Below are 12,561 nucleotides of genomic sequence, written 5' to 3'. Positions count from 1 at the left end.
CTAAATACCTATATTACCGACCACAGTTTTTCAGTTCACTGAATATTTTTTTGAACCTAAGAACTTTTTTTGTAAATAAAATATCGAGCTGAAACTTTGGAAAATGTATTAGAGTACAATAAAGTACGCTTAGGTACTGCATTTTGGTAGAAACTTCACTGAAAATTATTTCATCTTTTTTCTGAACCTCAACATTTTTTGAACGTTCGTACTAAAACGTAGTTTTCTTTTGGCTCTTACATTTCTCAAAGTTTGAGACCGATATTTTATGTATAAAAAAAGTTCGAACGTTCAAAAAATGTTGAGGTTCAGAAAAAAGATGAAATAATTTTCAGTGAAGTTCCTACTAAAATGCAGTACCTAAATGTACTTTATTTTACTCTAATACATTTCCCAAAGTTTCAGCTCGATATTTTATTTACAAAAAAAGTTCTTAGGTTCAAAAAAACATTCAGTGAACTGAAACACTGTGGTCGGTAATATAGGTATTTAGCTGTGTCACATGCCCTTAATAATTAAACTGTTGTGTGGAAAATTTTTGTAGGTTTAAAGATTGAACGATTTTGTTAAAAATTTGTATCTTTTGGTTCGAAATTCTTATTATTTTGATAGGAAACTCGACTGTTTAGTTGAAAGTTAACATTTTGATTAAAATATAAACTATTAAATTTTACGTTAAGTAATTATCTTTTTTAATCAAAAATTTAACTACTTTTGAATGTTTAAAAAAATTTTTTTTTGTGTTGAAGATTCATTATTTTAGGTGAAGATTTATCATTTCAGTAAAAAATTCAACTAGTTTGATGAAGATTGAATTATTTTTTGAAAAATTCAACGGAATATTCTATTAAAAATTCCTTTTTTTTGGTCAAAAATGGAACTTTTTTGTCCATATTGCGTTAAAAATTTATTTTTTTTTTTTTTTGAAAACTCATAAGAATAAATTTTTTATTAAAAATTAAACTACTTGGTTAAAACTTAACCTGCTTCGTGAAAAATTTATTTTATTGGTTGAAGGTCTTTTATGTTAGAAAATATTTTTCTTATCTGAAATTCAATTTTTTTAACTTGAAATTTATCTATTCCATTATTAGTCGAAAATTGATTGTTTTTAGTTAAAATTTTAACTATTTTGTTGAAAATTCTTCGTTTTTACTTAAAAACTTGACGGTTTTTTTTTAATTCGATTTTTAAAATTGCAGATACTGTTCTTTTAGTAAAAAAAATTGAACGGTTGTGTTTAAAATTAACTTTTCTGATGAAAATTTATATTTTAAGATAAAAATTGAACTGTTTTGTAGAAAATTCTTTTGGCTTCAAAATTCAACTGTTTTGCTAAAAATTTCTGTTTTTGAAATATTCTATTTTATATTCCGAATTGATATTTTCATTTTTTGTGTTTAAGAGTCATCATTTTAGTGGAAAATTCAACTTCTTTTTATGAAAATCTAATTATTTTGGGGAAAATTCAACTACATACTTTTTTTTAAATTCATTTTAAAAATTGATCGTTTTTGGTTGAAAACTTTATTAAATTTTTTATTGAGAATTTATTTGTTTGGTTTAAAAATGCAACTAGTTGGTTTAAAGTTGAACTGCTCTGCCAAAAATAAATTTTTTTGGTTGAAGATTAAATTATTTTATTGAAAATGTACTTTTTTAATTTCTAATTTTGGGTTGAAAATTTAACTGTTTTATTGAAAATTATATTATTTTAGTAGGAAATTAAAAAATTATTTGATTGAAAATGTGTTTTTATTTTTTGTGTTGAACATTCATCATTTTTGTGAAAAATTCAACTATTTTGATAAAAATTTAATTATTTTGGAAAAAATTTAACTACATGTTTCTTAAATAGTCAATTATTTTGTTAAAAATTAATTTTTTAAATTGATAGTTTTTACTTAAAAACTCTATTAAAGTTTTCATTGAGAATTTATTTTTTTTTGTTACAAAATTGAACTTCTTAGTTGCAAATTGAAATATTTTGTTAAAAATAAATTTTGTTGATTGAAGATTTGATTATTTTGTTGAAAATACTTTTTTTTTCAATTTATATTCTTCTCTTTTAGTTGAAAATTAAAATAGTTGATTATAAATGCAACTATTTAGTCTGAAATTTATTTGTTTGTTGTGGAAAATTTATTTATTTTTGTAGAAAATTAATCATTTTTGGTTGAAAATTGAACTATTTGTTAGAATAATTTTATTTAAAAGGTTTAAATTTTTTGTCGTTTGCAGGCCGCCAACCAAGAGTTTTTTTCACACTTCGTAGCTGAAGATTTCACCACATATGTAGATAGAAAACGGCAAGAGTATGTGCACGGAAACCATATAGAAATGCAAGCCATGTCCGAAATGTATAACCGAAGTGTCGAACTTTTCTGCTACAGTACAGGTATTTAATTTTTAATTTTTTCTTCGTCTATATCTCTTTATGAATTGTTTTAAATTTGTTTAAAAAATATTTTAGGGTATTTTTAAAGATTCCCCAAAATTTGTTATACATTTTAATAATTTGAAGAGGTTTTAAAGATTTTAGGTTATTTTTAAAATTCTAGGGTTTTTCTGATAGCATGAAAATTCAAGTTTTCATTATTTTAATCATTTTGTTTAATTTAGAAAATTTCAATTTTAATTCTTTTGTTAAAAGTTAATTTTCGTTGTTGTTGATTCATAATTCTTATTGAAAACTCATCGATAGTTGGAAACGTAACTAATTAGTTGAAAATCAGTTTTTTTATTCTAAAAATTGAACTATTGGGAATGGTGATCTACCATTTCGCCACCTGGCGTCGAAAACTGGAACTAGAAAGAGTAGGTACATTTTGAAAGATACAAATTAATTTTTGCATAAAAGTGTTCTTACGATAGTTTTTTTGTTAAGTATAAAACAATGATTCAATACTAAAAACAAATTTTCTTAAAAAACAAATAGTGTTAGAGAGAATTTCCGTCCTATATAGTAAAAAAATACATTTTTGTCTGATAGGTTTAAAAAAAAACAATTATTTCACTATTTCGTGTAAGTTTCAATGAAATTAAGTTTAAATAAACTTTAATTAATGTATAAAAAATGTAAAGTGGAACTCTTGAATTTCAAACTTTTAAAATTGAAGTTTAATAGTTTTTTAATTCGATAATTTTTTATTCAAATCTGAATTAAATGCTCAATAATTCACACGTCTAAAACATCTGCATGTTATTTACATTTTGTTAAATTTTTTTGAAATTATTTCCGAACTTTTAAACATAATTTAAAATAAATCCAATTAAAAAAAATTTTTGTTTAATTCTGTCAAATTAAACAAATTTCTTTAAAATCTTCCACGTTTATTTTTTGATAATTTTGTAAGTCTTTCTAAATATTTTTGAATAATCACTCGAAATTATCTTTTCAAAAAAAAATCATTTTCAATTTTCATAGAAAATGTTTTTTTTTATCTAAGCCATTAAAAATTCTTAAAAAGCCTGTACATTTTTTGTTTTAAATCTGCCTTGATTTTTTAAAAGAATAGTATGTATTTAATTGTTATTTAGACATCAAAGTTAAAAAATTTGGCTTAAAAATTAATTTTTTTTTTAATAGAACAATTAAAATGTTATGTTCAAAATTTAATTTTTAATATTTAACTACAATTACTGATTTCCATAATTTTTAACGTTAGTAACTGGAAGTTCTGATTTCGAATAGTCTTGTAAAATTAATTATTATTCACTTTTTAAATATTCAAGAACAGTTCAATTTTAAAAATCATTAATTTATATTCACAGTTGATCAACTAAAAATGTTTTTTATCTAAAATTTTGCGATTTCAAACGCTTCTAATTGTTAATGGCCCACGTCTTTAAAGCTGCATTTTAAAATTCTGTAAAATAAAATGTACACCTAACAATTAAAATTTTTAATTTTTTCAAGTGAAAGATTTTTGTCTGTAAATTTGTAAAATTTCCGGTCAAAAAATAAATTGACTGTCAAAAATCGTTAAAACACTTTTATGCACAAATTAAAATGCATCTTTAAAATTATACCTATTCTTTCTAGTTCGGATTTTTGTCACCAGGTGGCGTATCGCAGTTTAACCATTCCCAATTCTAATAAAAAATTCAACTATTTAGTTGAAAATCCGTTGTTTTTATTTTAAAGAATTATATTTTTAACCGAAAATTTAACCATTCTACTTTCTTTTATTGAAAACGTATCTTTTTTGGATGAAAATTCAACTATTTGATTGAAAATTGATATTTTTTGTTTAGAAATTGAACCAGTTGTTTGGAAATTCATGCACTTTGGGAAAAATTCCACCCTGTTTTTTGTAAAAAATTATTCTTTATCGTTAAAACTTCATCTTTTTGGTATAAAATACTATTCCAGTTGATGATTTTTCATTTTTGTTTAAAATTCATCAGTCCATTTTTGGTTAAAAGTAGATATTTTTTTGTTTAAAATTCTATAATTTGGCTGTTATTTTGTATTTTTTAATGGAAAATTTAACAATTTCGTTGAAAATTCACTATTTTGTTAAAAAGACCAATTTTTTGTTGAAAATGATCTTTTTCTTTACAAGTTAATCTTCTTGTTTAAAAATTCTTCTTTTCAGTTAAAATTCAAGTATTCCAGTTAAATATTTACCATTTTAGGTAAAAATTAATATTTTAGACTGGATATAAAATTATTTGGATGAAAGTTAAACTCTTTTTTTTAAATTATTATTATTTTTTTTTTTTTGAAGATTCATAATTTCAATTAAAAGTTCTTTTTTTTTTTAAATGTGAGATATTTCATTGAAAACTTGTTTTTTCTTTGAATGAGAAGCAATTTCTTTGTCGAAAATTGAATTTTTTTCTCGAAAACTTGTTTATTTTTTGGTTAAAAATTATTATTATTTTTTTTTCAACTGAAAATGTAACTATTATTCCAGTGAAATATTCCATAATTTTATGTTAAAATTCATTTCTATGGTTGAGCATTTATTCTTTGATTAAAAATGTAATTATTTCATTCTTTTTATGGAAAATTATACTTTTTAGTTGAAAATTTATCTTTTTTGCTAGAAATTAATCTTCTTGGTTGAAAATTCATCGTTTTGGTCGAAAATTCAATCATTATATTTGAAAATTCATCACTTTCTTCGAAAATGTAACTATTTTATTTTTTAAGTTTTTTTTCTTGAAAGGTATTTTTTTAAAGAATTTAGTTCGTTTTCAATTGACTAATTACAATTGAATACTTTATCATTTTAGATGAAAATTCATCTCTTTGGTTAAACTTCCATTTTTTTACTAAACATTTAATTATTAAATTTTTTGGCTTAAAAATGATCTTTTTTAGTGAAAAATTTATCTGTTTGGTTAAACATTAATTTTTTTAAATTCTTCTTTGTTTTTCTTGATAATTAATTTTTTCAACTTAAAGTTTAACTATTCCATTTTGTGTTAAAAATTAATATTTGCTAGTCGAAATTTGAAGTCTTTTTTTCAAAACTAATTAACAAAAAGTAATATTTGGTACTTTTTAAACATTTTATTTCAATTAAAAATATGTTTTGAGTTAAATTTATTTTTGTTTTTTATTTATTTATTTTTTATCCCGCAGGGACTGTGGGGCGTTTTTTCTTTTAACTGAAAATTTAACTTATTCCAATTGAATATTTCATAATTTAAGATAAAAATTCTTGTTTTTGGTTAAACATTCATTTTTTGACGAAACATTTTTTTTCAAATTCCTTCGCACTTTTAATGGTTTTAAAAAAAATTTTAAAGGTTTTAAAGGATTTAAAATATTTTAGGTTTTTTTTTAAGGTGGCAAAGAAATCTTTCATTGATTTCAGCAATTTAATGAGATTTAAAAGGATTTTATATATTTGAGGGTATTGTAAATGATTCCCAGGTGTTTTCAAGCGTTCAAAAAAAGTTTCTCGATCTTTCAAAAGATATCACCGATTTAAAATATTTTAGGAAATTTCAAAACATTCCCAGAATTTTGGTTAAAATTTATCTCAATAGATTGAAGGCATTTTAAAAACTGAAATATTGTAGGATATTTTGAAAGATTTCAGGAGATTTTCAAGAGATTTAAACAATTTCAAGGTCGTTTTTGTTAAAAATAAATTTTTTCTACTTTAAATTTAACAATTCCATTTTTGGTTAAAAGTTGATTGTTTTTAGTTTAAAATTAAACTATTTGGTTGAAGATTAACTTTTTTTTTCGATATTTTGTAATTGTTTTCAATGCACTTGATTTTTTTTAAATTCAGCTTGATTTTTTATAAAATTCATTTAATTATTCTTCTCATTCCTTCTAATTCTTTTTTAAATTCATTCAAAATTTATCTTTATTAATCGATTTTTTTTCATTCTCTACATTTTTCTAATTCATTTCTTTTCCAAAACCAGTTATAATTAACAACAAAATATTTTCCTCGATTTTATAAATTATTTTGAACAACGTTTATTTTTTAACTTGAAATAACTTTAGTTCATGTCTTTAATTTAAAAACAAGTATATTGAAAAGCACATTTTTGAAACGAATTCATTAACATTAATTAAATTTTGTTGACTATGTGTAATTTTAGTTCATTTTTTTAAACTTGAAAATTTTTTAAACTACAATTTTTTTAAATTCTGCAAAATAAGTAAAAAATGTACTGGAATCTTCCAGAAAATAACTTTAAATTTTCCTTATAATCTAGAGAATATTGTTTGATTTTCTAAAAACCATTCCAAATTCATAAAAAGATTCTTTTTTTACAAAATTGTAAAGAATCTACATTTTTCTCTAATTTTTTTGTTAATTATCAAATTAATTATTAAAAGAAATCTTTTTAATATATCTAAACATTCTAAATATCTTTTGAAATTTTTCGAATTTTTCTTTCAATTTTTTAAAGACAACACAATTTTCCTTCAAGACTTCCAGATTATTTTTTGAAATTTTTTTGGAAATACTTTGAAATCTTTTAAAGAAAGATTTGTAGAAGAAAAATCTTTTTCACGTTCGATTTCAAAGGTTTTAAAATAATTAGTTGAATTGTTATGTCTTTCAATTATGCTGTTATTTAGCGTACATTGCGTAATTCAAAATTTTTTACTTTAAAAATTTTCCATTAAAAATTTTTATTTCTAGACTTGCATTTTTTATTTAAAGAATTTAAAAATGTTTTCTTACAGGCTTGAGCAAATAAAAAATAAAAACCTTTGATGTTGAAAATTTGGGATAAAAAACATTTTTATTCAATCAGTAAATAAATTTTATTAAGTTTATCTGTACTTTAAGTAATAAAAAGTGAATTTTAAAAAGATAAAAAATTGTCATGCAAATTTTAGAAAGTTTTCTTAAAATCTTCTAGAATATTTTTTGAAAATTTTGTTTAAATCGTTGAAAAACTTTAAAAATATTCTCTTAAAATAATTTTCAAAATTAAAAGTTATTTTTAATTTTCCTGGAAATCTTAAGAAAATATTTTTATTCTTTTGAAACCTTTTACAATTCTTGAAAAGAATCGAATTTTTTTATATCTCTTAAAATTACTCAAATTTCACCTAAAAATAATAAATGTTCAATTGTTATTTTAACATCCAAATTGTAAAGAAATTTTCTAAAATTTGCATAAATTTCTGAAAATTATAGAAAAAATTCAATTCATTTTGATAAAGTTCATTGATTGATTTTTCAATTCAGATAATTGAAAATGATAACGTGAATTTATATTTGTTTATATTGAAAAATGTTTATTTCTTCAATTTTATACGTGTACATTTTTAAGCATTTGATACTAAATTTTTGAATTAAAAAACTTTTAAATTTCAATTTTTATTTAATCCAAGTGATCAAGGCCATTTTTAAATAATTTACTAAACGGTTATTTTTTATAAATTATTATATCATTTAGTTTAGAATACTTAATTCGAAAATCTTTGACTTTAAAAATTTTCGATTTTAGATTTTTAATTTTTGAGCATACATTTTAATTTAACGAATTTTAAAATGCAGTTTTAAAGGCTAAACAAAAATTAGAAGTTTTTAAAATCGAAGATTTTTTTAATAAAAAATAGGGAAGTCGCCGGATCGGGACCCGGGAATTATACGAATTTTCAGAAGAAAAATCTGCTTAAGTTCGATTTTAACAGTTTTTAAAATAATTAAAGTGCAGTTTTGAGGATTTAAACAATTCAAAAGTAAAATAATTTGAAGTTGGAAATTTTTGAAAAAAAAATAGTTTTATTTTATCAACTGTAAATATAAATAAATAAATTATTTTTAAAATGGATCTGCACTCTAAGTATAAAAATCTGAAAAATAATTGATTTTACCAAACAATTCTAGATCCGTTCAAAATTTGAGAATTTCCAGATTGTAATGTTTCAATCGGAAAGTGTTGATAAGAATTGAAATTAATATATCATTTATTCCGATAATTTTATTTTTAAATAAAAATTTTCATGATTTATCTATAATATATTTTTAAATCAGAGTTTCAAATCTTCCTTTATATTATTTTTTTAAAATTAAATTTAATAAACAAATTTATTAATATATTATTTCTATTAATTTTTTCAGCTATTAAAAATGTAAACGTGCGTTTTACTATTTTCAACTTGAAAATAAATCCATAATAATATAGTCATAATTAAAGGTTCTTATTAAATTTAAAATATGGTGAGTCTGAATTATTTAATTTTTATCTCATTTAATTGGAAATTTGATAATGTAGAAAAAGAATGAGTATTTGATATTTAGCAATATTTCGTTGTTCATTTAAGACGAGTAAATTGAAACCAAACATAAAAAGTTTGAATCTTTAGATTTTCGAAAAACTTTTAATCTGTTAGCGTTACAATTTTTAATTGTTCTCTTTAAAAAGTATTTAATTTATAAGTGAAATTGTTACATTTTAACTCATAAATAACAATTGAACATTTATTATTTCCTGCAAGTTTTGAAAATCCTGCAAATTAAATTAAATAATTATTTCAAATTATTTCAAGTTCTAAATTTAATTCGAATCTTTTTAAAACTTCTAAATATCTCTTAATATTACTCTAATATTTTTACAAATAATAAGTATTCTATTTTAATTCATAAATTCAAATTTAATATTTTTTTAATTTTCCGGATTTTCTGAAAGTTATAGAAAAAAATTCAATTCATTTTGAAATATATTTAAAAGTTCTGACAAAAATTCAAAAATTATTTTGAATTTGTAAAAATTTTAAACCACTCCTAGATTTTTCAAGAGTTTGGAATACAATTTTTAAACTTTTGAAGGATGCCTAGACTATTTAAAATAAAAATAATTTAACTTCTAATTTAAAAACTGTTATGTTAGAAAAATCATTTTTCAATTTTTAATGTGTCTAACTTAAAATTACTTAAAATAATATAATTTGTGTGTAAGTTATAGAGCATTTGAATACATAATTTTTGAACTGAAAAATTTTAAACTTCAATTTTAAAAGCTTGTAATTCAAGGTTTCGACTTTGAATGATTCAATTTGTTGTTTATTGTTGATTACTTTATATGTTAAAATGTTTAGAATATAGTTTGATTTTAAAAATTTTTTTGACAAAAAATTAAAAGGACCACCCTGATTCTAGTAAAAAATTGATAATTTTAGTTTAAAAATTCATCTGTTTGGTTGAACATTAATTTTTTTAACTTGTAATTATATTATTTATGTTTTCACGGACAATTGATCTTTTTTAGTGGCTGGCCTTGTATTGATGATAGTTTTTACTTTTTTATTTTAATTTTAGAGCCGATTAACATTTTCCACGGAGTTCACAAATCAGACAACGAGCCTATTCGGTTGTCCTATCACAGGGGTAGTCATTACAATAGTATAGTCGATCCATACAAAGCGACTATTGGCGTTGGACTTGGTTTACCATCTTTCAACCCTGGATCTGCTGATCGTGCTCTGGTGTCAGATGCCGTCCGTCAAAGCGAGGATTTACATATCGAACAGGTAGATTTTGTTTTTCAAATACTCCCCTTTTTCCCCTTTAAAAAAAAAAAATTATCTTTTTTTCTCCGATTTACAAAAAGAGGGTGTCTAGCGATCCGAAAAACCTAAAAATCTCCTTGAATTTTCCACGAGAATGTTGAATTACTTTTTGTTTTTGGTTTTTCAGGGTGGCCGCTAGACCGGAAAATGACCGTGAATTTATTTTTTTGACCGGGAATTTTACAAATTTTTCGAACAAAAAATCCTTCCAACTTTGAATTTAACCGATTTTTAAATAATTAGTTTAATTTTGATTTTTTTTTCAATTATGATATCATTGAGTTTAGAATGCGTAATTCGAAAACCTTTTACTTTGAAAATTTTTTATTTTAGATTTTTAATTTCTAAGTGTACATTTCAATAGAATAATTTTAAAATTCCGTTTTCAAGACTTAAACAATTAAAAATTAGAAGCGTTTCAAATCGAAGATTCAGTTTACAAATTTAGAATGTCCAGATTTTTACTTTAAGAATTAAACTGTTTTCACATTTAATATAACTTCAAAATAATATATTTATTACCGAAGGCTTTTATTCAATTTTAAATATAATTTTCGTCCGAAATATTACATTTTTAAACCATGCAATTTGGAAATTTTCCGATTAAGAAAAAGAGCAGTTACTTAATATTTATAAACATCTGACTTTTCATTTGAAATCAGTAATTATAAATTAAATATTCAAAACTAAAAATAAAATTGAACTTTAAATATTACAGTTTTAATTCTTCTATTTAACCAAATTTAATTTGTAAAGAAAAAACATTTCATAGAAAATTTTGTAATGATTTATTATTTTAATACACTAATTTTAAGAGAATATTTAAAAATATTTATAAAGATTTACTAAATTTTCAAAAATGAATGTGGAAGATTTTAAGCAAATTTCTTTAATTTGGCAGAATTAAACAAAAAAATATTTTTTTTTAATTTCGAAGCATTTTAAGGATTTTTAAACTATTTAAAATAAAAATTATTTAACTTTTAATTAGAACAGAGAATTTTCAATTTCTTACAAATTTATGGTTGGAACTGAAATTAATCCAGAATAATCATGATTCTCGAAAAATTTTCGAATAGGAACAAAATTCTGATATGCGACATGAAATTTTTCTAAAGAATTCTAATTCTGAGTTAAAACAAGGAATTTAAAAATTTTAACCAATTTTGAGTTGAAACCGGTATTTATTCAAAACAATTATACATTTTCTTGCAAATGGGAATTTAAAAATTGAAATAAATTCCGAGCTGGAAGAGTGATTTTTCTTAAAGTATGGAATCAAATTCTAAGTTGAAACGGAATTTTTTCGAAAAAAAATTAAATTTTGAATTGTAACGGGGAATTTTACAGAAAAATTCTAATTCTTAATTGAAACGGAAAATTTTTGATCAATTTTAAGTTTGAACTGGAATTTGTCCAATAGAATAACAATTCTGAATGGAAAAATGAATTTTTTAAACAAAATGATAATTCTGGGTTGAAAAGAGGTATTTTCGAACAAAATTTAAATTATGAATTGAAATAGGGAATTTTCAATCTTTAACCAATTCTGAGCAGCTTGAATTAGAATTTTAAATTGTGTGGAATGATATAATTTTGAGTTTTTAAAAAATATATTGATTTATGCTTCAATTTAGAGCATTAAAAATAATAACGTAGATTTATATTTTTGGAACTGAATCTGAATCTTTGAATTAATTCATTTTTAAAAGTTAAAAATTCAAGATTTTCATTTTGAGTCCTTTATTTTGCGGTTCAATTTTTATTACTTTGAATGGAACAATTTTTATATTTAGTGTTATCTTTTTTTTCATTACAAAATAAATAAAGAGGTTTAAGGAACTTTATGTAGACTTTATTAATTATTTTATAGATTGGAATAAACAGGCTTTAATATTGTGAATAATTCTAAAAGTTTTAATTTTATTTTTTCTCTGCTAATATAGAATCTTAAATTATAAGTTTTTGAGTTTACAAACATTACGGAAAATTACTAAAGATTTCACAATTTTTCATTGATTTGAAAATATTAAAAAATGTTTGGTAGATTTTACAACGATTTTGAGGATTTAAAGGATTTTAAAACGATGTGTACATCATATTTCCGAATATTTGTTTAAATCTTTGACAAATCTTTTGAAATATTTGTAATTTTTTATCTTAAATCTTGGTTTGTGGAATCTTTTTTATTCGTTGAAATTATTGATTTATTAAAAATTGTAGGAAAATATTTTCTAATCTTCTAACACGTTTTGAAGCCGTTTGAAATCGTTTACAATTTTCGGAATTTGTTTAAATCTTTTAAATCTGGTATACTGTGCCCTTTTTGAAATCTTTGAAACTCTGGTATTCTTTTAATATTTAAATAAGATTTTTATGAAATAATAAAAATATTTGTTAAATCTTTTGTTTTTATTGGAAAATCTTAGTAAAATATTTTCTAATCTTCTAAAATGTTTTGAAGCCGTTAGAAATCGTTTAAAATCTTCGAAATGTTTTCAAATCTTTGAAATCTTTGGAATTCTTGTATTCTTTTAAAATCTAAATGACAC

The 12,561-nt window shown here is 21.7% G+C and overlaps 1 protein-coding gene across 3 annotated transcripts in view; it reads left to right on the top strand.

The window, feature by feature from the left end:
- Positions 1 to 12,561, top strand: part of LOC117171452 (OTU domain-containing protein 5-A) — a 58,930-nt gene that overhangs the window by 31,638 nt on the left and 14,731 nt on the right. For all 3 annotated transcript variants that reach the window (XM_033358788.1, XM_033358787.1, XM_033358789.1), the window contains exons 7-8: positions 2,242 to 2,398; positions 9,759 to 9,970. In XM_033358788.1, coding sequence (XP_033214679.1) covers positions 2,242 to 2,398; positions 9,759 to 9,970 — 369 coding nt within the window. The remainder of the gene's footprint in view (positions 1 to 2,241; positions 2,399 to 9,758; positions 9,971 to 12,561) is intronic.

The sequence above is a fragment of the Belonocnema kinseyi genome, chromosome 4, assembly GCF_010883055.1.
Source record: "Belonocnema kinseyi isolate 2016_QV_RU_SX_M_011 chromosome 4, B_treatae_v1, whole genome shotgun sequence".
Classification (NCBI taxonomy): Eukaryota; Metazoa; Arthropoda; class Insecta; order Hymenoptera; family Cynipidae; genus Belonocnema; species Belonocnema kinseyi.
This window is presented reverse-complemented; position numbering and strand designations above follow the sequence as displayed.